The sequence below is a fragment of the Drosophila teissieri genome, chromosome 3R (genome assembly GCF_016746235.2).
Source record: "Drosophila teissieri strain GT53w chromosome 3R, Prin_Dtei_1.1, whole genome shotgun sequence".
Lineage (NCBI taxonomy): Eukaryota > Metazoa > Arthropoda > Insecta > Diptera > Drosophilidae > Drosophila > Drosophila teissieri.
This window is the reverse complement of record NC_053032.1, coordinates 13,007,378-13,031,180: the sequence shown is the minus strand read 5'-3', so window position 1 is coordinate 13,031,180 and position 23,803 is coordinate 13,007,378. Positions and strand designations below refer to the sequence as shown.

The following is a 23,803-nucleotide window of genomic DNA, read 5'->3' as shown; positions in this document are numbered from 1 at the left end:
AGTGTAGACTTCGTTTTCCTTGTGAAATACGTGCATTAAGTCGCACACCCATTTGAACTTAAATTAATCAGCAGTTTTAGCAAAAATGATACCTTCCAACTGAATACGAAAGTGTAGACTTCGTTTTCCTTGTGAAATACCTGCATTAAGTAGCACACCCATTTGTACTTAAATTGATCAGTAGTTTTAGCCAAAATTATACCTCCCAATTGAATACGAAAGTGTAGACTTCGTTTTCCTTGTGAAATACCTGCATTAAGTCGCACACCCATTTGTACTTAAATGGCAACTGGTTGTCACTGTGCTACATAAAAACCGGGCCACTGATAAATACCTTTTCGCATGCATCGTTCAACCCATCCGAGCTCCATTCACACGCCAACACACTTATCGGCGATGATTGAGGCAATTGCATCGGTATCTGAGACTGCACTGAAAAGCCATTAATTTGCCACCTTCCATCAGGCAACAGGTGGATTCCCGTATCCCGTATTCCGTATTGTTTTCCTCCGCAGTTCGCTCGTACGTATGCTCCATACGAGGAAGCCCCATTTTCCGTCCCGACAACTGACATCTGACAATGATGGATTAGTTTATCAGAGCGGGTCAGGACATTCATTTGCTCTTTGTTTCGCAGTTCATCGCAGAACCCACACCCTCACCCAAACCCTGACCCACGCCCACAAGCCACACTCTCGCCCCCTTGGGGACTAATAACTTTATCCATCATCAGAGCAAAATATAATAGAGTAATTTTCTATGTGACGCGCCAGGATAATTGGCTGGACTCCAGCTCGAGCTCGAGCTCGAACTCGGACTTGACCATATGTCGCTGCACTTGCAATCAGATATATTGTGGCAGGAGGTGTGGATCTGGATGGCCGCCGGACCGGGGTCACCAGAAGAATGGGCAAATCACATAAATTACTTTATGATGGCGTTCGGGCCATGAATCTGGTGAGAGAAGGAAAACTTTCTTTAAGCCTGGCACATGTGGTCACGGAAAGGCAAAAACAAAAACAAAAACCAAAATATATATAAGAGTTGTATAAAAAAGAGTGGCAACTTCCAGACTGCCACAAGGAAGCAACAAAAGTCATTTCGAAGTTATTACCCCGCTCCCCAAACCATTCTGCAGTATTAAAGCCTGGTCAGTCAGTTTCCATTTGTTTGTCGCTTCATGAAAATGAAAAAAATGTGAACATAGAGCAAAGAAGGCGAGAAAACAAAAGTTTTCTCCTTTTGCCCTGTGAACTTTTGCCAGCTTCGCTCTGCGATAAAGTTTCTGCCTTCTATTTTATTTTGTGGACAATTTTTATTTGTAACCCACCATCCTGAGAATTTTTGTTTGCTTCCGTTTTTGCTGCCGAAAATAAAGTTTTCCATTCGGGGATGGAAAACGTAATTTCAAAAATTTCATATAAAATTTTAGTTTGTTCAGTTACCCCTGCGAGCGCAATATGCAAATGATTAAATTGGAAATGATTTAACCCTGGGAAAGTGCACGGCAATAAGTGGATTGGGGTGTTTAATAAATACCCTAAATAACATACATTTGAAATAACATTCAATGAAATCTATCTATCTTAATTGTCGTTCAAAAATTTCTTGTAATGAGGGAGCGCTATGCAGTCGAGTTTGAGAAGCAAGATAATGTGGAACCCAACACAGAAGATGGTAAGAATTGAGGGACCTGAATAACTAACATTTTCCCAATTTATTCTCCTTATAGATAACAACAATTACATTTTTGAAAAAATAGCAGTGGTCGTGTCATGGATTTTTGTAGTAGTTTTCCTTCCTTTCTCGCTGTGTTTTTGTCTGAGTATAGCCTTTGAGTTCCAAAGACTTGTGATATTCCGATTGGGTCGTATTAGGTACACCTATTCTCCACTAAAATGTATGATCTATAAAGTATAACAAGAATTTTATTTTCAGGAGCTGCTTAGGACCAGGCCTAGTTTTTCAGCTTCCCTGCATAGATTCGTTTAATACGGTGGACATTCGCACCGATGTGGTTAATGTGCATCCCCAGGAGATGCTCACCAACGACTCGGTGACGATCACAGTGAACGCAGTGGTGTTCTACTGCATCTACCATCCAATCAACTCGATCATCAAGGTGGACGACGCCAAGGATGCCACCAAAAGGATCTCCCAGGTCACCCTTCGCAACATTGTGGGTTCGAAGAGACTCCACGAACTTCTGGCATCCAGACAGCAGCTTTCCCGGGAAATCCAGCTGGCAGTCGCAAAGATCACAGAACAATGGGGCGTGCGCGTAGAACGAGTGGACATGTAAGCTAATCCTTGAAATTTTAGTGATCTCTACTGTCTGGCATCCCTTCCACAGGATGGAGATAGCTTTGCCAAGTAGTCTGGCGCGATCATTGGCCACCGAAGCGGAGGCGACGAGGGAGGCCAGGGCCAAGATCATTTTGGCCGAAGGAGAAGCCAAAGCCTCGAAGGCTTTGAAAGAATGCTCTGATGTGATGTCGGATAACCAAATTACCCTACAAGTAATCGCTAATGCTAATCAAGCGAAAAATCACAGTCTTGACTCTTTCTGTCCAACTTAGCTAAGGCATCTGCAGATTCTCTGTTCTTTGGCAAAGGAACACCGGATTAATGTGCTTTTCCCTATCCCCTTGGAAATTATGGAACCGTTTATGGATGGAAAGGACTCGTCGGAAACAGCACAAGATGATGACGACAGGAGGGATAGCGATGACGAATATGATTACTTACATTTATTTTCACCAAAAGTTTATATCAATGACTCTCCCCCGGATTTCCTCAATGATGCCCAAACAGATGGCACACCTAAAACCAAGGAGAACGCGGACGAAACCAAACCGCCGCGTTCTTGGCTGTGGCCTCCATTCTTCAGACCCTCGCGAGCTGGCAATGATGGCGAACAACCATCTAGCAGTCGACGAGTTCGTCCGGAAAGTGGTCAGCCGTCGCCTAGATCCAATCGAACAGATGATGGAATCGAACCCTATCCACTTCTGACCAAGCCACCACCCCGTCCCAGTTCTCCTGCTACTAAGCCTTCCTCCATTCCGATTCCCCCGCGTCCTGATCCTCCCTCACTGCCTCCGGTGCCGTCTCACCCGAAGCTGCCTCCCATTCCTCCACATCCAACTCTTCCTCCCATTCCGGAACGTCCCGTACCGCCACCCAAAGCCACTTCTCCTCCACCTCCGGACAAGGATCCAAAAGTACCAAAGGCCGACAAAAATTATTACTTTTAAGACTGGGATCTTCTTTTAGATAGAAAATGCTTAATACGGATGTTCATATCCTTCGAGTAAAGAGTATTTTTCAGGGTTTATCAAAAAACTCAACACAATTAACGCGTCATGAATTTTATTTCATTGTGAGACCCACCAATTTTTCAACTCCCTAATACATAAAATACATTAATTTGTTAAAATGTCAATCCTTAAGGAAGCATTTGATGGCCCTGAGCCCAAATGGAAGTCAGAAGAGAGCATCCACAAGCTACCGGAACATAAGCTGATCACATCCCAGGAATGCATGCAACTGAAGCGTGAGCTGGAATCCGAGGGTCAGGACGAGTTCGAGGTCAGTCCCATGATCCTGTGCCTCATGCTGACCTTTTTGCTTTTCCTGATCGGATTCTGGATCTGGGTAATTTCGAGAAGCTGTCTCTTTTCGCAACCCGAGCAGGTTAAGAAAAACAGCAAGGATGAAAGCCGAGTTTCAGGAGGTTCAACTCCAAGATACAAAAGCCACAAAGTTCGTTGCTTTGACGAAGTGGCGGACTGGGATGGTAATCCCCTAAACTACAGCGCTTCTAAACAGGGTGTTTTGAGGGCTAACTACTGCCATCTAATGGATTTCAACAGAAGGTCGCCTGTCTCCGCATCTCCAGGCTTAGGAACGGAGTTCGAATCATCACAAGGAGCTACCGAATCTTTACCAAGAACTGATGAAAAGGAAACGGATCTTTCTACCAGTCAACCTTTGGCCGGATCACCCCTATCCTTCTGCAGTCCAAAAAGAAAATACAGGATCAAGTGGTCTAAATTTATTGGGCGCAATCGAAAAAATCAGTCCGAAACTGAAAGTCCACAATGACTAGTTTTACATTGGTTTTATTTCAATTAAAATTTACATTTGCAGAAATTTCGACATTCGACTACAACTTTGCATTGATTAAAATAAATCTGTATTAAAATAACAACAGCAAGCTAGGGAAAAAATAATTTGTAAAGATTTAAATATATGTACATATCGAATATATTCGCCAGAGTTATAAGAATGAATCCAGCGTGCAGACTGAACCTGGAGAGTAAGGAATGCCAGGAGTGGATGAACGAGGTGTGTGCCCACTGCGCCCACCTGCTGCCCGGTGTGGAGGAGGCGGATCTCTGGGACAAGTGGTGGTCGGACGAGCTGCCCACTCCTTTCAAGCCTCGAGTCGATCTAATGTCCGCCTACGACTGCCACAAGCTGCGCAAAGAGGTTGCCCGCCAGGTGACGACTACAGCAGATCGGGAATGGTATGAGGACGAAGGCAATCCGGTGACGTGGACCCTCTGCCAGCTGATCCTACTGGTCATGGTAATGGTTTCCGCACTGATCGCCATGCTGTGTGCCCTGAAAATGCTCTGCGATGGACTACGTCGCTGGTCGGGCATCAGAAAGTGTGCTCCCACAAAAAAGAAGAAAACTGAGGAGAAACCACCGCCACCGCCTCCTCCTGCCGATGTGGAGACACCGCCCCCCCGCCAAAAGGACGCCTGCAAGCCAGCCAAGCAGCCCAAGGCCTTCATCTCCTTCGGCCGGACCACCGACCCACGCACACGTTTCGGTCCCTACAAGCACCAGAAGCTGCTCCAGACCGCCTCCGTGCCGGAATGCCAGCCGCCGGAGTCCTAGCGGAGTCCAGAGTCCGCCAAGTCGCAGCCATCGCCATCGCCATCGATATCGACATTGCCATCGCCTTCACCCAAAGGTGGAGCGGCACGTCGAACGGCAATCGGCGAAAAACAAATCGGCCACAAAATAAGCGGCGAGGAAGCGCTGGCCAAAAAATCGAAAACAAATTCGAAGGCTGCCGGAGCTGTGCTCAATCGCGGATAAGATTTATGAAATGTGTTCCGCCCCGATTTGTTCTCTTTTTCCCGGTTCGCCTCTAGTCCTTTTCGGTTTCCTTTTTTATGTTGCCGCGCTGCACGAAACACAAAAACAAATAAATATTCAGACGTTGCCACAGTGGCTCTGAAAATGGCTAAAAAGTTTACAAATAAAGAAAAGATAGGATTGCAGTTGAAATTATTGAAATTATTATTCTAATAGTAATAAAAGCATCGAAAAAAGTGTTTTTTAATTAACTATATTACACTAAGGTAATCTTATACATCATTACTTTGCAAACATTCATTGTAAGAAATCGATATAGCGACATAATCAAGCAACATAATATTTTCTATTGCCTTGGACGAAAAATACATATATAAATGGTATGTAAATGATATATAAATGGATCCTTTCTCATATCCCAATCAACCTATAATTGAAAATCAGTTTTTTCCCCCGCGATCCCACTGTGGGTAAATGGGATCGGGATCGGGATACGGACCCGAAACATGCATGCCCCTACATTTGGCCGGAATGACCCCGGAGAAGTGGCTGGCCAAGTGTTGTTCCTGGCAGCGTATCAACATTTTGCCTATAAATACGGCGGATGTCGTTAATCTCAAATACAAGCAATTTTTAAAAATGCATGGGGTATTGTTTATCTCACGGATGGGTGGCTGTAACGAAGGATGGGGTTTGGGAAGTTTTGGGCTGAGTGAGTGAGTGTCAGAGTGCATGGGATTGGCCATAAAAAGACAATTGAATTTAATTTCAATTGAATGCACACTCAAATCGAAATTGTAGCAAGCAATTTAGACAAACTGCACTTGTGTATACGTTATGTCTAAATGATTGCTCGAATTATGGCTGCCAGTTGAAATTTATATGCCATTTTCCGCCGCCGCCGCCGCCGCCGTCGCAACGGCATTTGTATTTTTTATATTTAATGAATTTATTTGCGGATTGGGGATATGGAACTCGAATTTCGAATCGTATATATTCCGAACTGGTGTGTCACAGCAGGCGTGGCACTTAAATCACGGCCGCAACTGTAGCAAAATTGAAAACTTTTACTATACTGAATGTTTGTTTGGCCATTCGTTGGATTGTTTGCTTGTTTGTTTGTATGTTTGTTGGTCGGCACTTTTAATTCATTCGGTGCAGCTGCCGACCCAGAGGGGAAAAGTAAAAAAAAGGGAAAATAAAAAATAAATAGGGACGGCGACCCCGGGTGACTTTGATTTATTTGTTGCTCCCATCCCGCTATCCAATCGGAATTAAAAGTTTAACAGCTTTGCAATGCGCTTTAGTGCTTTAAAAACGCATTGATTGCTATTGACAAATTGATTTTCTTTCCTGCCCCACTGCCATTTCAGTGCAATGCCATCTGATTCGCCTCCATTCCATTCCATTCGACTCGATGCGATGCGATTCGATGCGATTCGATTTGGGTGCATTAACAAAGGCCACTGCGACATTATGACAGACTGTCGTCGTAAATCACCAGCCGCAGACCGCAAACGAGTTGAGGCTTCTGTTTCTGGTCGTGTCAACCCTTTGGAGCCTTTAATATAACCAAACAATTTAAAAGGTGTGTGTGTGTGTGTTTGCGATAATTAAACGTAAAACGTTGAAGTGCAAGCAATCCAATCGAGTGCAATATTTGCAACTTCTCAAGTCAAATTAGAATTCAATTTGCAGCCGCTTGTCTACGAAATTTATTTATCGAATCAATCGCCAGGCCATTGATTGGGGCTCGTTCGCAAATTATTTACCCACATTGATTTGTCCCTTTGGGTTTGCTTTGAAACATTGCCACATTGTTTGGAACCAAACTGAGCTGAAATTGATGAAGCAATGTTCTTGATCCCCTGCTGCATACTTTGTGGCTCTGACCAAAGTCCAAAGTCCAATGTCCAGTGTGGCTCCACTTCCTCCGCCATGTGGCATTCGTAAGCAGGAAGGCACATATCCATTTCACAGAGCGTCGACAGCTGGCGGTTTTGGGGGTCAGGTCCTTGGTGGGTCGAATGCCTGGGCAGGCATATTAGAATTTGATAAATGTGCAGCACGGATACGGGACGAAATGCAGCTGGGCTTTACGTTGCACTGCAAGAATATCCCGTGGCTGAAACCACATTGTTTGACTATGGTTTTGTCTACAATCTGATTGCTTTCTGCCAGAGAAGAAGAACTTGTTTGCTAAATTAAACAAAAATAATGATGGAATTTATTGGCTCGCTGAGGGATCACGACTGTCTGTTTGCATAAAAAATGTGGTAACCAAAGGGCTAGGGACTCGTAATTGAAACACAGACTATCGAAAAAAATGTTAAATTTAGGGCTTAGGGTCTTAATATATTTCATGTATCTAGCTATCTGATATGAACCAGTTATTTATATGTTTTTACAAAATTACAATATTTATACCATATTTATACAATATCAGATGATATATCCTAACAAAAATGACATTTATAGAATCCAAACGTGATTTCGGCTGGTGTAGTGCAGCCTGCTTTCCGGGTTCAACTTCATTCTTTACACGATTTAACTCGTTGATTTTGTGGCTTACACTCATTAAGCCAGCCTGGCCCTCCTATGGCAGTGGCATTGTTTGTATATGAGTTGAAAGGAGCATAGGATGGAAAAAGCTGCTAACCGAGCCTGGACAATCACGAGAGCCTGATCCCTCATACTTTGGCCATTTAAGCAAGCTGCACAACAACGGCTCTTTGTTTGATTGAGACTCGCACCGAGTTGGACTCGCATGTTGGGGTTGCTCATACGCCCCATGAGCCAACGCCATCAGAGACCGCACTGCCAAACCCCTTCATCGCTAAAGATGTGGCCTGCATCTCGACGCTGATTTTTATTCTCGGTCTAGGGAGTCACAAGGACTCGAGGACTCGTGGACTCCAGGACGTCAGGACGCCAGGACCCGCCCTCTTGATTTATTTCAATGCCCTTGCGCCAGCTGCAATCCGCAGCGGGCCATTGTGCTGCGAAACTCACTTTTCAAGAACTCAAACAAGGCATTAAAGGCGATATGGAAAATATTAATATTATGGCCTGGTCAATATCCAGCGGTTCCTTGGCAACAGTTTCGAAATTTATGATACTCAGCCATTGCTGATTTATTCCGCCCACGGTTTGACCTCATTACACATTCAGGGGTCAGCCGCGCTGTTTTTAAAGATTACGCTTTTGTGGGACTTCGGATTTGTACTAATTTTCTTTCAAGTTATTCTCTGGCTGCCATAAATGCTGCATAATTCATCGGCAAAGCTGTGCAGTATAAATTCAGATCGCATATTGTGCCAATCGAACAAGCGAACAATCGGTGAATATGAATTTAAGACTTGATTGAATTTGAATTACATTTATCCAGCCACTGAGGGCTTATGTGCGCACTTGAGCATAAGGCTCCAATTTAGCAAGACTCAATTTACATCACACCAAAATACAAATAAATTCGATTCTGTTTTATTTATGACTTGCTTTAAACTAATAAAAACTTGCAACGTGGTGGTGAGTTTCATGAGGTTTGACTCGGGTGTTAAACGTAATTAAGCTAATCCCTAACAAACAACATCGAGGTAATCCGTAACTTAAAATTGACTCCTTAATTGATTTACAGCATTTTAAATTGCACTCGAAGATGTCAACGAAGCGACAAGTCCAAAGCAAAGGTGGCTTTGTGCAGTGCTAATTATTTGAACCGTTGATTGAATGAACTCACTTAAAATAATTGTTAATTAAATGGATATTATGCAAAGTCATGCGGCTTTTGTAAACTTTAGGCTGTCATTATAAATCCATGGCAAACGCCAGCAGAGATGCGACCAGAGAGAATAATTAAACAATTTAATGATGGTTAATAACAAGTCTATGTGACAGCCTTAACCTCAATTGTGAGCTTCGGGGGAGACAACCTTTTTGATTATGTGCAAATCAGTTTTCACAGCAAATTAGGCAGCCACACATTATAACTTTGACAGTCAGGTTCAACCCCTAAGGACGACCTCGACCGCAGATCCTGCGCCACCTCCCCGTCGTCGGGCGAACCCTTCTACCTTCTACCGTAGAATTTCGTAGACAGTGGAAAGTTCGCCCCGAGTCTCTTAAAAGTACACATGTAGCATATGTATGAGGAGCATCAAAAGTTTTAAAGCATCTGCCGACGGAGGAGAACGGGGTAATCCTCAACCACCCACAACCCACCCACTCAACCACACAACGCCCCTCACAAAAGTCACACAGAGGCCATTGTGAATGGAAGAAAAAAATGAAAAAAAAAAATACTTTCGCGGCCACGGGAGCATGAAAGAGCCAAGAAAATTCAAACAAAAGTGCAACCAACTTTTTGGGGGCAAAGGTTGTGGCTCACTTTTATTTCTGCTCAGCCCGTAGAAAAAGTTTCCCGTTTTTGTCATTACTTTTTCCATTTGAAAGACATTTAAACACTTGCCATGTAATTTATCTGATGGCAGAAAAGTGGGTAATCAATAATAAAAGGATATGAAATAGCAAAAAAACCCCAAAAATTGAATTGAATTTCCAAACAAGCTATATTGATAACATTTACATCAAATATCTAACAAATTTCTAAATTGGTTTTAATCATTTCGTTTTACATTGAAATTTCACTCAACATGTGTTTGTAAACTGGAGCCTCATGTTATTCAAATTTCTAAATTTATATTTTCAATAAAAAGCATTCTTTGTAATCACTGAAATGTATGCTTCTGTTTGTTTTTAACAATGCGGCGAGTAATGTAAGCAATGATATCAAATATTATGTTCACATATTTGTATATATAATATGATATTTCAAGCTGCATTAATTATAAGCATAATATGATTACCACATGTATGTTTCCCATTAAACACATATTTATTTGGCAAGCGAGGCACTTTATATATTTGCCTTTTTTGACACTTGGTAATTTTTGTACTCTCAAAAGTAACATTGTCGCAAGTTGAGGTCCTCCTTTCCGCACCCTGCGCAAATCCTCCGGTCTCGTCTTACCCTGTGTCTTATGATGTAACCAGCATCCTTCGACTGGGAATGGTTCGTTTCAAATTGCGCTTTTGCAACCGAGGACTCGGTGGAATTACGTTTCTATCCATTCATTTCCATTCCCAAAATGGTAAATTTGAGGGGATTTTCGAGTCGACAAACTGTTGCATGCTGTTCCCACTGCTGAGTGCGCATGACTGTTCCCCATTTCCGTTCACTGTTAACCGCTTGGACCTGCCAGAACTGTTCCCAGTGTTTAGAATCGAAAATTTGAATTGTTGAGATATCGCAGACTTATTAGTTTATTTAATTTAGATAATGTTATATACAATTAATTAAATATTTAATGTTACGAAATGTTGTTATATAAAAACTTAAAAACTAGTAATAATTTATATATTAATGGTATATATATTTTCATGCTAAAATAATTTGCCTAATTAGACCCCATTAATTTTAAGAGTTACTTTAAGCTCAAATAATTTGCTGACTTTAAGATACGGTGCTATTCTTAGATTTTCAACATACTTAACTTTCGACTTCTAATTAGAACTTAATTCTTATACGCATAACTTGTTTTCATCACACATCCTTGCGTTCCAAATTCAAGATGCAAATAGCTGCTTTGAAGAAGTTGAAATCGCCGTTGAGTAAGTAGGTCAAGTATTGTGATCATATAATATATATAATTGCCCCTGCCACTTAACTAATTAAATAAAGACAGTTTTCTATGTGCGCTCACCTCAACCCACCTGCCAAACACTTGCCACCCACCTGCTCCCACCTGGGCAAACAAACGCACTCGGTGGCAGTGCCAATCGCACTCGGGGGTGGAGTGGCATGACCATGAATGCTGTGCCACCAATGACAATGAGATGAGAATGCCCTTGGGCTGTGTTCATAGGACAGATAGGTGGACGGAGTGGTGGCGATGCCTATGAGATGGCGATGGCGTTGGCGGGATCTTTCCGTTGGAGGCGTTTAATCTCATTCATTTTGAATAAGACCGGCTCCAGCGTATTTAGCCTGAGTACTTGTGTCAACACATTTCAAGACGGTTTCAAATTAAAAGGCCGTGTAATATGCTCCTCAGTAGGACTGTTTTTGTTTTGGTTTCCTTTTATTTTTTTGCTGCGTTCTAATGGTTTATGCCTAGACAACTGTCAATGGTCCCGGAGGCTGGGCATCCGGAGAAATTGCCTCCGGCTGACGTCAGCAACTTTTCGAGAAAGCGAAAGTAATTAAAAAAGTTTAGCCGAACGGATTTTCAAAATATCCAATTGCATAGCCAGAGCAAATTCATGTTTATCAACTGCAGACACTCTGTTGTTAATTAGGGAAATTAAAAATCTCACTGTATTAGCCACTCATCCTACATGTTCTTACAACTTACTTACTTTTTTGTATTTATCTTACATTTTGACAGTTTTGCTGTTCTCTGCAGATGCACGCATGCAAATAAATCAATAATAATAGATCCTAAAGATTTTGACGTCGATTACAAACAAAATAAATATTAAAACGTTAGCATAACTTATACAAAAAGCTACTTTTATTTTATTCAAATGTAAAGAACGACGCTTATTATGGACTACCTTAAGATGAACAAAAAGCTTTCGAAGGAATAATAATCCTGGTTATGAAATTATTCTAAAAATACAACCTAATGACTATAAGGTATAATATATTTGCATATATTATGTGCGCCTCTCCTTTAAGAGATATTAAAGGCGACTCCGCTACAAGGGATTGGGGCATATTGACTTTACGCCGCCTGGAAATTGGCTACGTGACTTGACAATACGAAGAAATGACGGCGACGAGCTCCACGGAGCTGATGATGATGGTCCTGATGGGGACGATGGGAGAGATGGGAACGATGCGAAGAGCCGCATGAAATGCAAATTTGGAAACATTAACAGTGAGAGTGGAGAAGTGGGGAGGACTGTGCGGGGTCAAGGAAAAAAATCCCAAGGACGACGCAGGAAAGAAACAAGTTGTTGGCTTAATTTCGTCACAGCCAGCTTGTTTTCATTAACTGGCCATCGAGGAGCCTTCGACTTGGTTCTGCCTCTCGTTAGGCGTATGAGCAATCGATTAAGAATGATGGGCCGATGGATTTACATCTGCAGCGGAGAGCAATCAACATTAAGCGTTTAGTCAGATCCGATGATACTATGGTATCTCACTGAAGAAAATAGCAATAGCTTTAGAGGTGCATCAGATTTAAATAAATTTTGGACCTCATTTAACCAGATATACAAACAAATAATACGAATTAGAAAAAATTCAAAATGAAGGACTTTGTAAGGTACTTTCAAAAGGTTTTTAGAAAAGACTTGGATATGCATAACCATAATTGCACATTAATTAATGATTCATATTCATATGATATTGAACAATTATTCTTAATCCTTTTCAATTCACTGGTAAAGGGGCACTGCAACCCCACCAATAACTGCAGTACGAACCTCACCCCTTCATCCTTCGTCGCTATGCATGCCACACACATTTATATGCACAACAGGAAGTTGATTATTGAGTGCGTTCGCGAGTTGCTTCTCTTAATGCCTCTTGCTGCAGCTCCGCACTCCTGCGGCATCCTTGCTGGTCCTTCTCCTTGGCCCGTCTCTGTGCCACACGTGTGAGTGCGCCTGTCGGCAAATTTCTTTATTGCGCTTTTATTTATCTGTCGGTGCCAGTTTCAACTTCGTTTACCGCTTCAATTTATCGGCTCCATGAGAGGAAAATTCACTCGTGGGTAATTGGAGTGCGTTTTTCTGTCTTTTAGTCGCAGCCTCAAAAGCCAGGATATATGCCACCGGCAAAATGAAATAATGAATATGCCTAGTTGTTTTTGACCTCTCAGGATTAAACATTTTTAACGAGCCAATAACGAGCCAGCTTTATTTTATAATTTGTATAATTTATATGCAGAGCGGATTAATAATGAAAAGTTGGATTAATATAAATGAACAGTACAGTCTACTAATGTGTAAATTAAATAAAAAACTTAAATAGCTAGAAAACTGCGCCGGAAATCGATGTCGCAAGAGTTGCGATACCGCCCAATCTTCCGGCTGCTCATTTGCCGGAAACGGCGCATGGCCTCGTGGATCTCCGGGACACTGATTGGCTTCACCACCTCCATGCCGCGACCCTGGGTGACTTCCGGACAGACGTGCATCATAGCCGGACTGCCGCCGGCAGAGGTTACCCGGCTATAGGGCTCGGTCGCTCGGTTGTCCGAGTTCAGGCGCGTCAGGATGGAATAGTCGACAATGGCGGCAATGGTCTCATGGGCCAAATAGGCCAGAATGTTCATTGTGGGCGTGGGGATGCGAAGGTCAGCGGGCAGGTCCAGAAAGCGGCGGAACTTGTTCTTGATCTTCTCCCCATGACGGCAGTAGAAGGAAGTCTTGCGAGCCTCATTAAACTCCAGGTACTGCTGACCCGTAAGGATCTGCGAGATACGATCTGCGCGGAATAATCTTCGCATTCGGTCCTCGTCGTGCAGCTCGTGCACATCGATGGCCAGCTCCTCGTCCTCCTCCTGCTGCTCCAAGTCGTCCATGAAGTCCTGCGGCCTTCCCGTGCGGATACTAAGGAACCTTTTGAGTATACGCATGTCCTTGAGGTGCTTTCGCATCCGCGCTATCTTTACCGGATGGTTGCGCATCAGGAACTCAAAGTCCGCCTGCGAAGGGCAGGGATTCTGCTTCCGCCGCATGGCCACCAGCGAAGCCTCATTGAAGATGCCACGCAGTTGCTGCTGCAGGATCTGTTCAACCAACTTTACACTTCCCGTCCTGGGCTGATCGCTGTCGCCAAAGCTACGCATGATATCCGCAATCTCTGTCAGCAGTGAGACAGGTGCATCATCCGGAATCAGGACGTTGGCAGCGTTGCTGCCGCTGGCGCCGCCGGCTAAGGTCTGTCCAGCTAGGTTAACCTGCTGCGGCGAGGGATTCGTCGGTATGGTTCCACTTTGCAGCAGGATCACCTGGCGCTGCTGCACATGCAGCGGCTTGATGTCTTCGGTAGTCTGCAGTTGCGGCGTGCTGGGCGCCGAGGGCGGGGCAGGTCCAATCATTATCGGCGACGCTGCCATGTCGTTGGACCCCACGCAAACCGAGTTCTGGCGCATTACTCGCTTGGCGTTGTAGTTCATTTTATTTACAAACAAAGTCAACACTCCAATCGCAACAGCTGATGTCGGGAGAATAGAGAAAACCCTTCGTAAAAGAGATGGACAATCGTAAGGGATGAACGATAGTAACGATATGTTGCGACGTCCGATTTTACTTAAGTAATATGTTAAATTAATTATCAGTGCTGAGAACTGGAAGATAATCATGTCTACAATGTATTCCAAGTTACTGTGCCGATAGGATGCCACGTCAACCTCCCATTATTTCCATTTCTTAACAATCTGCATTGCATTGCAAAACAATCGGTTCAGCCAAATTCAGTTCGGAACCAGTAGTTCCACTCTAGTCTACGCACCACCATTTTTGTTTGCGGATGATAACCAGTAAAGAAAAGACAACAAATCGGATTAAACAATTGCCTTAAGATGTACAACGGGATGGTGAGAACCATCCGCGACAGCGTCGTGGGCACCTATCCGTCCTGCCACGTGACCTCGCGGCTGGAGGAGCGCAGGGCCAAGCAGAGGGCGATGCGCCAGGAGCGCAGAAGGAAACCGGACAAGCCAGACGACTTTGTCACCTACGAGGATTCCGGCAGCGACGAGGAGACGCCCCAGCAGCAGGAGGAGGTCCTGAACACATCGTACAACCTGTGCGACTACCTGCGCAGCCGGGAGAGTGGTCTCCGGGATGTGGGTATATGTTGTGCAGTCGCACCACTTGCATTGCTAACGTGAACTTTGTCCCATCTTCTTCTGCAGCGTCGCAGCGTCAATGTGGAGTACACCAGCCGCTACGTGCTAACCCACGACATGCTGCGCGAGACGCAGATCAGTCTCGGCTACATCAACAAGGTCTTCTGCTCCAAGTGGCTGAGCAGTCGACAAGTGGTTTTCGGGACCAAGTGCAACAAACTGCTCGTCTACGATGTCAACATGCGCCGCGTGGACGCCATACCCACGCTCTCCAATAGCCGGGCAAACCATCCTGAGGTCCAGGGTGGCTTGCACGCCATCGAGCTGTCGCCCAGCCGATCCTTCCTAGCCACCGGGGCGCGCAACTCCTCCGACATTGCTGTGTACCGACTGCCTACGCTAGATCCCGTGTGCGTAGGCGAAGGTGGGCACCGCGATCTTATAATGGGCATGTGCTGGCTGGATGACCAGTTTCTTGTGTCCGGATCGAAGGACTCTCGCATGGCTCTGTGGCGGATCAACGAGGACCACATGGAGTTTCCGGATGGTGGGGAGGAAGCATGTCCCACCTTTGCCACGATTCACCCCCTTAGTGTCAAGGAAGTTCGCACTGCCCAGAGGGTGAGTTTATTAATGCAAGTCGATTAAAACCATTTTATCAATATGATCCTTTACAGATTCGCTCTCTTTGCTTCAACAAGGAATTTAAGGAGATTGCCGCCCTCTCGCTGAACGGATACATTCACATATTTAATGCGGAAACATTCAAGCAAACGCTCTCCCGAAAGCTGCCAAACTGCCAGGACAACGTGAGCATCGCGTACCACAGTGACGGCCTTTACGCCGTGGGATGCCGTTCCTATACCATCCTTTTGGACGCCCGAACCCTTCAAACCATTAAGAAGATCACATCTCGATACAGTGGCTGCGGAATACGGGCCACCTCTTTCGAGGGTAACCTGCTCACCGTTGGCACAGGTCTGGGCATGCTCTTGTTCTACGACATTCGCGCCGGAAAGTATTTGGAGAGCAGTGTAAATGCCTCGCGCACAGTCGCATTGAAGTGTAGCAAGGGAATTGTGGTAAGTGGTGCTGTTACAGTTTTTTATAAGTATACCAATTCACCTAACTATTCTGAACATTACAGTATCCGGAGGACGAGATGGATGGCTTCCAGCAGGTGAAGTATGTGCCCGCCATCTACACCCACTGCTATGATAGCACTCGGATGCGCCTGTTCGCTGCGGGAGGACCACTGCCGGCGACTTTGGTGGGCAACTATGCGGGCGTTTGGCAATAGATTAGCATAGGATGCGATCCGGGCTCACAATACTGATTAGTATTTAAGTACATAGTTATTCGTAGTTATTCGACTTGTGATCTTTAATCTTTTGGCGCATTTCGATTCAAATCGTTCACCTGCATATGTATTCCGCCAAGACAGATTTTTATTTAACTTGATTACTCACTTTTGGTTTTAATAAAATTTATGTTAGGTTTATGTTAATGATATTTTATATTGTGTGTAAACAATATACACCTTTTATAAGTGTAAATGTATGCATAAATACCGATCCTATTTATATATAGTACATACAATACAAATAATGGAATACTAATTTATAGACAATGCAGCTGATTTATAGTCTGATCTATATGGTAATAGAATTTCAAATTAAAGAAACCATTGAAAAACATTGTTTTTAAATATATGCAAAGGATTTCAATCTACAACGCGCATATTGACGATAGTGCTGTATAGGGCACTCAACACAACGGGTGTGGACAAATATAAGAATGTACAAAGTACAGTGTGCCAAACAGCAACGAGCAATTTTAAAATACATTAATATATAAAAAGGAAATTGTACAAGATTTACAGAATGAATGCTATGCAACTGCCCAATGACTGGCGACTATCCACATCCAACAATACCAATAATTGTATTATAGATCCTATGATGTTAGCTAGTTGTTGTTATTTGGACTGCCTCCTCCACTCCACGCACTCAGGAATCCCGTCCAGCTGCGGCTGCTGCCATCTGGAGAAACTGAAAGAAACATACAGATATTAAAAAGGAGTCGCACCTTTTACCTTTTCAGCTAGTAGTTACCTTTCTGTCCCTTGGCCACACAGTTCAGCATATCCATTTCGTTGCGACTCAGGCGGAGAATGGTATTTAGCACGGGAACCAATCGCTGACGCTCGTCAACATTGTTTAGAGTAAGGAACTGCAAGTTAATAGAATAAAAAAGGAATTACAGTGGAACAAGTTAATGCTTTCTTAATCTCACCTTTAAGAAGACGTTCTTCAAGTACTCGGAGTTGTGCATGTGCTGTTCACGTTCCTCAGAGCGCTCTTGGCGGCGCAACTCTTCCTTGAGCATGTCGTTCATTTGGGTTAGTTTAGCCAAATCCTGTTCGTTTTCGGCCAAAAGGGAAGTCAAGTGCTTGACGCGACTTTCCTGGATGCTTAGGCGTTCTTTTGTGGCCTGAAGCTGGGCACTTTGGACGGAAAAGTCTCCGCGAGCGGCCATTTCCGCTTCCTCGTCCTCCTGCTGCGAAACGCTGCGTCCGAAATTAGAAATGGTAGTTACGGTATCGCTGGTTATTTGGTTCATTGATGTGTTGAGCAACTCGTCAAGCGGCATAAAGTCGTGGGAGCGTCTCGAGGCAGTAGAGATCTTCCGCTGAGCAGCCAGTTGCGCCAGAGAGACCTCGCCAACATGGCCATCCAAGCCTGTTTCGTGGTCCATGAGCAAGTAATCGATCTTTGCCTGCTCTGGACTGGGGTCCACGCTCGCGGCGGATGCAGTGCTATGCTGTGAAACGTTTGCTTGCATCTTTTGCGCTTCGTCCAGCTGTAGCTGCACCTGCTTTAATTGCAACTGGTGCCCGGCGTCCAGCTCATCAACTTGCTGGCGATGCTGCTGCATCAGGTCGTGTTGGAATTGCAACTGGCGTTGGTTTTCCAACGTCAGCAGGTCGTTTTGCTGACGCAGTTCGTCAACTAACGAAAGAAGCTCTTTGCTACGCTTTTGCAGATCAGTGTTATCCTGTCGCAATTCTTCTATTTGACCATCCAACTGGGCCAAACGGGCAGCTCTTCCATCGTTGCTAGCTCGCAGGTTGCGTTCACTCTCTCGAAGCGCAACTAACTCTTCCTCCAACTCCTGTTCCCGGTTGGAGCCCTTGCTTTGGTTTTTGCGCAACACAGACTGTGCCTTCAATTTGTATTCAGTGTACTCGACTCGGAGATCTTCCTGAGCTCGTTCCGCATTTCGAAGCGCAGTCTCCAATCGCTTTTGCTCAGCCAAGTGCACTTCCAGCTCCTCGGTTCGGCTAAGTAGTTGTTGGGTGGACGTGCCTAGCCTGGATTCGTATTGTTGGGCGCTTTCCGCCAGCTGGAGACGCAATTGCTCCGCCTCAAGTTTGGCCTGCTCAACCCCCTGTTCCAAATCCTTTTTCTGAGTGAGCGCCTGTTGCTTGCTGTGAACAGCGTCCTTGACCTGGACCTGCATGCGATCAATCTGCTCCTTTAGCTGTAGGGAGTGGGCCGCCTCTCCGTTTTTGGCTTCCTCTAGGATGGCAATCTCCTTGCGCAGCTGGACGATGGTGTTTTCCTTGCTGGCCAGTGATTCCCTAACGGCATCTAATTCGCTAGATTTAGCTGCCAGTTTCGCTGTAACTTCGGTTAGGGATTTTTCGGCTGCTTCGATCTCCAAATTAAGGACACTGGAGTGCTTTATTTTTTCCTTCGACTTCAGCTTCTGGTTGTCAGCTCGAGCAGCATTAAGATCCTGTTGCAGTTGGACCTGTGCCAACTTGACCGCCTCCAACTCCTCTTTTAAGGCGCCGCTCTGTTCCATTTCATTCAGCTGCTGCGTCTGCTCCTGAAGTTTTTTTTTCAGCTTGGCAGCTATAACTCTAAGCTTGTGGTACTTCTCCTCGTAACCCTCGTCCAATTCACGCAGGCGGCTTAGTTCCTCTGCTCGTGATATTGTGGATGTCGACAGAACATCACTTTGGGCATCAGCATTAGCCTGTTCCAATTCCTCAACACGACTCTGGAGTTGTTTGATCTTCTGTAACTTCTCCTGCGCCGCCTGCTGACTGTTAGATAGTTGATCCTCCAAGTCTCGTTGTCGCTTGACCTCCGCCTCGTGCTGCTCTTGAAGGCGTGAAATGGCATCACCGCGTCCCTTCAGCGCCTCGTTTAATTCCCTCATCTCCGTCAGCAACTCCCCGTGCTCTTGCTCCTTAAGGTGGAATCGCGTGAGCAAATCCTCGTTGTGTTGACGCAGTTCTATACAGATGGCTTCTAAATCCTGCAACTTCTTCTGCTGATTATCGCGCTCCTGCTCAATGAGTTTGACCAGATTTTGCATCTGATTAAGCTTGGTCTGGAAAAAGCTTACATCGAGGTTCCTGGAGTCATTTTCGGTCTTTTTCTGCTCCCTCGTAACACCTATTAAATGTTCCTTGTCAATTCTTTGCTGTTCCTTGATAATGGCTGCCAGCTCTTCTAGAGCGGTTATCTTCTTGAGTAGGTGCTCCACGTTCAAATTGCTCTTTTGGTCCTTCTGTGTCTGCCTCACTATTTTGGCTAGTCGATCCAGTTCCTGAACTCTCTGCAGCAATCGCTTGCGGTCAATTCCTGTGTCAATTGTGTGGCTATTATTTTCTGACTTTGCGTTGTTTAGCTTCAGTTTTTCGTTCTCGGCCTGTAGGGACGCCATCTTTGCGCATAACAGCTGCGAAGCTTTGATGATCTCCACCTGCCATTTGGATACGGATGCGGCATACTCGTGTTGCGTTTCCAGCAGCACGCACTTGCACTCCTTGAGGTTCTTCAGCTTGCGATGTACGTCAATAAAGCGATCCTTGAGAGAATTGAACTTTTTGCGCTGTTCAGAGTTTAGTTCCTTGATGCTCTGGTACTTTTGCTGCAGCAGCCTTGACTCTTCTTCGACCGTGACCACTTGCTGGCGAAGATTGGCGTTTTCCGCCTCCGCTTCCTTAATTTTGGCAATGTCCACTTCCAATAGTTCCAGATTCTTGCGTTGCTCATTACCCAGAGCATTGACCTGTTGCATAGCCTTTTCCATGCGATCCACATCGGCAAGGAGTGCATCGTTTTCATCACTCAGTCGTCCAAGCTGGCGCTTTAGACTCTCGTTCTCGATCTCGAATTGCGTCAGCCGGTCGGCATCCTCCTTGGTCTTTCGTTTCAGGGTATTCACTTGTTCCGTGAGGATGAGGTTTTTATCGGTAAAGTCCTGGACCATTTCCTGCATGGCTGGCAGGGTGCTCTGCTTCTCTGCCGCCCGTTTTAAGGCCTCCTTGAGTCGGTGATTTTCCTCGGTGAGTTCTGATAGAGAGTGGCTAACATTATTCTGGAAGATTTCCTGAAGCTTTTCATCTAACTTACCATCTTTTGCCTGTTTAGCTTTCTTTGCTATGTTGAGCAGGCCTTTGTATTTGCTGATGATTTCATCTTTGCTTAGCGCCTCGATCGGATTCGGGTTCTTCTGCAAATGCAAATAACAAGATGAGACGTCATCAACAATTCTAGTGACACCATTTCACTGACCTGGGTTTCTCTCGGTGATGCGGTTTCCATGTTACTTGCTATTTGCGTATCCTTGCATTTAACGGCGGTCCATGCATTAACGTCTTAGTTCAGATCGGGGGCTTTCCTATAAGCGAGCGACCCAGATTATTCGGAAATGTTTTTGGACCCTTAATCAATCCGAGTGAAGAAAACACTCCAGCCACACTAACAGCTGATAGGGCTGTCATCGTCGCAAAATTAGTGATGAGCCCCTTTTTGTGAGGTGACGCAAGAACTGAAATATGAAAAATCATAATAAATAATAATACAAATAATGTATTCAAAAAATTAAATTTTTCTAGAATGAGATTATTACTGTTACATAAAATCTACTGATATTTTTTCTAATCAATATTACAGTTTTGAAATGCTATTTGAGGTCCAAAAAAACGTATTTAACTTCAAAGAGCAATTAAATTAACATCTTATGTTTCATTACCATTTATTAAAGATTTTTTTATAACTATCGGATCACACTCAACTATCGATTACGGTATCGCTGGCCACTCACCACTAGCCCTGCAGTGCAAACAACATTTGGCATCTCTACTGTTTATCATTTTTCTTCATCCGTTGAAGTGATGGATTTGAGTGATAATAGCCAACTGGAGGATCAGTACTTTGTTTACAAGCATGATCAGCTATTCGGCGAGAGTTTCCCCCTGTTCAAAGAGATCCGCAGGATGGGCAAGCTGTGCGATGTCACCCTAAAGGTTGGTGGTCAGTCAGGGGCAATCAATCACCCGCAGCTCAGAGATACGCTCATTATCTAGCGTCTAAATATAAAACGCCATCCGAATTATTGCAGGTTGAAGATCAGACCTTCTCCGCGCACCGCGTTGTGCTGGCCGCCACCATCCCGTACTTCTATGCGATGTTCACCAACAACATGGCAGAGAGCCGGATCAAGGAGATCACCATGAAGGAGAGCGCCATAGAGCCAAGTGCCCTGGAGAGTCTCATCAACTATGTTTACAGCGGCCAAGTGCGCATTGACAACCAGAATGTGCAGAGCCTGATGGTGGGCGCCAGCTTCCTGCAGTTGTCCAACGTCCGGGACGCCTGTGCCAGTTTCCTGATCTCTCGCTTCCATCCGCACAATGTTCTGGGAATCCGCACCTTTGCCGACTCCATGATCTGTCGTCAGCTAATCGATGCTGCCGACAAGTACATTGATCAAAACTTTGCCAAAGTCTCGCAGTCGGAGGAGTTTCTCGCCCTGGACTGCGAACAACTGCTGGAGCTCATGCGCCGGGACGAACTTAACGTACGCACCGAAGAGGTCATCTTCGAGGCCTGCATGAAGTGGGTCAAGTACTCAGAAGACAAGCGCTCTGAGCTGTTTCCCCAGGTACTGGCTGCAGTGCGTTTGCCATTGCTCTCGCCGCAGTTCCTAGCGGATCGTGTGGCACGCGAGGAGCTCATTCGATCCTCGCACCAATGCCGTGATCTCCTAGACGAGGCCAAGGACTTTCATCTCATGCCCGAACGCAGGGGTCTGTTGCAGAGTTTTCGTACGCGCCAGAGGTCCGGTGAGTTCTTTACCGGACAAATATACGCCGTGGGAGGATTGGCCAGCACCGGGGAATCTGTGAGCACGGTGGAGATTTACGATCCGCTCACCAAAAAATGGAAAATGGGCGAACAAATGTCCATGATGAGGTGGGTGTGCGAGGAACGTTTAGTTTTATTCTGTCCCATATTAATTGCGAAATTTTCGACAGATCTCGCGTGGGTGTGGCCGTTCTGAATGGCAAGCTGTACGCCTTTGGCGGATTCAATGGCACCGAACGTCTGTCCACCGTTGAGGTGTACGACCCGCGCAAAAACAAGTGGTCCCAGGGCTGTGCCATGCTCTGCAAACGCAGCGCCGTGGGCGTGGCCGCATTGGATGACTGTATCTATGTGTGCGGCGGCTACGACGGCGTCACCTCGCTCAATACCGTTGAAGTTTACTATCCCAAGTCTAATACTTGGAAGACTGTGAGTCAATATATATCTTTTACCCAGAAGGGAACTGATCCAACTTCTATTTCACTACTTGAAGGTTGCTCAAATGATGAAATATCGTTCAGCTGGTGGAGTTACACAACTGAACGGCTACGTCTACGCCCTTGGCGGTCATGATGGGTTGTCTATATTCGATTCGGTGGAGCGGTACGACCAGAACGAAGATGTCTGGGTGAAGATGTCGCCCATGCTGAATCGTCGTTGTAGACTGGGCGTGGCCACGCTGAACGGCAAGATTTACGTGTGCGGCGGCTACTGTGGCAACTCATTCCTTCGATCCGTAGAGTGCTACGACCCCCAGACGGACACCTGGAAGCTGGTGACACCCATGAATTGCAAGCGCTCGCGGGTGGCTCTGGCCGCCAACATGGGCAAACTGTGGGCGATCGGCGGCTATGATGGCGAGTCAAATTTGTCCACAGTCGAGGTGTACGATCCGGAGACCGATAAATGGACTTTCATGCCGCCCATGTGCGCACACAGTGGCGGCGTCGGAGCCGGTGTCATACGGATCGAGTAACCCGCTCGGTTGGCCTGCCAAATCTCTTTCTCTAGCCACTCTCGTCTTAGGTAATTTATGCGAATTGAAGCGATATAGTGTAGCCTAGATATGATTGTTGAGTGTAACTAAGCTTTAGCGGCACCTCGTGTGGCCGCCTCGTGTGCAACTCAGCTCAGCTCCTCCAGCTCTATCAAAATTGATCATGTATTACTCACGGTTTTTAGTGTTTGTCATTCCAGTTATGTAATTGTTTAGTTTCTACGCCTAGCCTTAAATACTCACTACAATTGTAATCCCCAAATAAAAACATGTAAAATGCATGTTATGTGAAATTTATGAATGCTTTGTTAATTGAAGCAAAACGGGTAAGCTAAAAGTTAGGATGCTACTATGTATATCTTATATCAAACATTTTGCGCCAATTTCAAACCATTTTTTTTTATTTCACGAAAACGGATTTAGACTCTTAACACTAAAGTTATCGAATTCCTATCCTATCTATTCATTTTTGGTCATCACCCTTGTCTTTGCGAGCTTGAAATGGTTTAGAAGGTTATAAAAGTTCAGTAATTGGTTCACAGTAAAGGGACTGTCAACCTTTTGCACATCGTATAAATCAATTGTGTTTCGACGATCCATATGGGCGGCGGATACGTTTTATTTGCACAATAATAAATGGTTGACAAATAACAAAG

The 23,803-nt window shown here is 45.0% G+C and overlaps 7 protein-coding genes across 8 annotated transcripts; 5 read left to right on the top strand and 2 right to left on the bottom strand.

The window, feature by feature from the left end:
• The first annotated feature begins 1,530 nt into the window (after positions 1-1,530).
• LOC122620338 (band 7 protein AGAP004871) lies at positions 1,531-3,359 on the top strand. 2 transcript variants are annotated; one of them, XM_043797757.1, is made up of 5 exons: positions 1,531-1,677; positions 1,733-1,877; positions 1,939-2,298; positions 2,354-2,519; positions 2,580-3,359. In XM_043797757.1, the coding sequence occupies exons 1-5, from the start codon at positions 1,614-1,616 to the stop codon at positions 3,255-3,257; spliced, it is 1,413 nt and encodes a 470-aa protein (XP_043653692.1). In that variant the 5' UTR covers positions 1,531-1,613; the 3' UTR covers positions 3,258-3,359. The 2 variants fall into 2 exon arrangements, with proteins under 2 accessions (XP_043653692.1, XP_043653693.1); XM_043797758.1 differs by lacking the exon at positions 1,733-1,877 and having other exon boundaries at positions 1,580-1,677.
• On the top strand, positions 3,298-4,221 carry LOC122620339. The gene has a single exon (XM_043797759.1). It carries the CDS (start codon positions 3,439-3,441, stop codon positions 4,105-4,107), a length of 669 nt encoding a protein of 222 aa, XP_043653694.1. The 5' UTR covers positions 3,298-3,438; the 3' UTR covers positions 4,108-4,221.
• Positions 4,222-4,254: 33 nt separating this feature from the next.
• LOC122620340 lies at positions 4,255-5,199 on the top strand. The gene has a single exon (XM_043797760.1). The coding sequence runs from the start codon at positions 4,255-4,257 to the stop codon at positions 4,909-4,911; it is 657 nt and encodes a 218-aa protein (XP_043653695.1). The 3' UTR covers positions 4,912-5,199.
• Positions 5,200-13,047: 7,848 nt separating this feature from the next.
• LOC122620971 (transcription initiation protein SPT3 homolog) lies at positions 13,048-14,364 on the bottom strand. The gene has a single exon (XM_043798672.1). The coding sequence runs from the start codon at positions 14,304-14,306 to the stop codon at positions 13,149-13,151; it is 1,158 nt and encodes a 385-aa protein (XP_043654607.1). The 5' UTR covers positions 14,307-14,364; the 3' UTR covers positions 13,048-13,148.
• Positions 14,365-14,632: 268 nt separating this feature from the next.
• Positions 14,633-16,473, top strand: LOC122619701 (DDB1- and CUL4-associated factor 12). Its single transcript, XM_043796787.1, has 4 exons — positions 14,633-14,978; positions 15,048-15,602; positions 15,659-16,063; positions 16,129-16,473. The coding sequence occupies exons 1-4, from the start codon at positions 14,712-14,714 to the stop codon at positions 16,279-16,281; spliced, it is 1,380 nt and encodes a 459-aa protein (XP_043652722.1). The 5' UTR covers positions 14,633-14,711; the 3' UTR covers positions 16,282-16,473.
• Positions 16,474-16,523: 50 nt separating this feature from the next.
• On the bottom strand, positions 16,524-20,782 carry LOC122619699 (GRIP and coiled-coil domain-containing protein 2). The gene is made up of 5 exons (XM_043796784.1): positions 20,576-20,782; positions 20,414-20,513; positions 17,277-20,353; positions 17,096-17,213; positions 16,524-17,032 (listed from the first exon to the last, which is right to left on the bottom strand). The coding sequence occupies exons 1-5, from the start codon at positions 20,603-20,605 to the stop codon at positions 16,950-16,952; spliced, it is 3,408 nt and encodes a 1,135-aa protein (XP_043652719.1). The 5' UTR covers positions 20,606-20,782; the 3' UTR covers positions 16,524-16,949.
• Positions 20,783-21,113: 331 nt separating this feature from the next.
• On the top strand, positions 21,114-23,444 carry LOC122619700 (kelch-like protein 18). Its single transcript, XM_043796785.1, has 4 exons — positions 21,114-21,309; positions 21,405-22,258; positions 22,321-22,579; positions 22,644-23,444. The coding sequence occupies exons 1-4, from the start codon at positions 21,178-21,180 to the stop codon at positions 23,124-23,126; spliced, it is 1,728 nt and encodes a 575-aa protein (XP_043652720.1). The 5' UTR covers positions 21,114-21,177; the 3' UTR covers positions 23,127-23,444.
• The last annotated feature ends 359 nt before the right edge of the window (positions 23,445-23,803 follow it).

Excerpts from the sequence above, each read along its gene's own strand:
- LOC122620971 (XM_043798672.1), bottom strand. The coding sequence starts at position 14,306 with ATGAACTACAACGCCAAGCGAGTAATGCGCCAGAACTCGGTTTGCGTG.
- LOC122619701 (XM_043796787.1), top strand. The coding sequence starts at position 14,712 with ATGTACAACGGGATGGTGAGAACCATCCGCGACAGCGTCGTGGGCACC. Across the intron at positions 15,603-15,658 it reads AAGTTCGCACTGCCCAGAGG|ATTCGCTCTCTTTGCTTCAA; the intron begins GTGAGTTTATTA and ends GATCCTTTACAG. Across the intron at positions 16,064-16,128 it reads AGTGTAGCAAGGGAATTGTG|TATCCGGAGGACGAGATGGA; the intron begins GTAAGTGGTGCT and ends TGAACATTACAG.
- LOC122619700 (XM_043796785.1), top strand. The coding sequence starts at position 21,178 with ATGGATTTGAGTGATAATAGCCAACTGGAGGATCAGTACTTTGTTTAC. Across the intron at positions 21,310-21,404 it reads TGTGCGATGTCACCCTAAAG|GTTGAAGATCAGACCTTCTC; the intron begins GTTGGTGGTCAG and ends GAATTATTGCAG. Across the intron at positions 22,580-22,643 it reads AGTCTAATACTTGGAAGACT|GTTGCTCAAATGATGAAATA; the intron begins GTGAGTCAATAT and ends CACTACTTGAAG.
- LOC122620339 (XM_043797759.1), top strand. The coding sequence starts at position 3,439 with ATGTCAATCCTTAAGGAAGCATTTGATGGCCCTGAGCCCAAATGGAAG.
- LOC122620340 (XM_043797760.1), top strand. The coding sequence starts at position 4,255 with ATGTACATATCGAATATATTCGCCAGAGTTATAAGAATGAATCCAGCG.
- LOC122619699 (XM_043796784.1), bottom strand. The coding sequence starts at position 20,605 with ATGGAAACCGCATCACCGAGAGAAACCCAG. Across the intron at positions 20,354-20,413 it reads AGCTAAACAGGCAAAAGATG|AACTCACCGAGGAAAATCAC; the intron begins GTAAGTTAGATG and ends ACTCTCTATCAG. Across the intron at positions 17,214-17,276 it reads TGAAGAACGTCTTCTTAAAG|TTCCTTACTCTAAACAATGT; the intron begins GTGAGATTAAGA and ends ATTAACTTGCAG.
- LOC122620338 (XM_043797757.1), top strand. The coding sequence starts at position 1,614 with ATGAGGGAGCGCTATGCAGTCGAGTTTGAGAAGCAAGATAATGTGGAA. Across the intron at positions 1,678-1,732 it reads GGAACCCAACACAGAAGATG|ATAACAACAATTACATTTTT; the intron begins GTAAGAATTGAG and ends TTCTCCTTATAG. Across the intron at positions 2,299-2,353 it reads CGCGTAGAACGAGTGGACAT|GATGGAGATAGCTTTGCCAA; the intron begins GTAAGCTAATCC and ends TCCCTTCCACAG.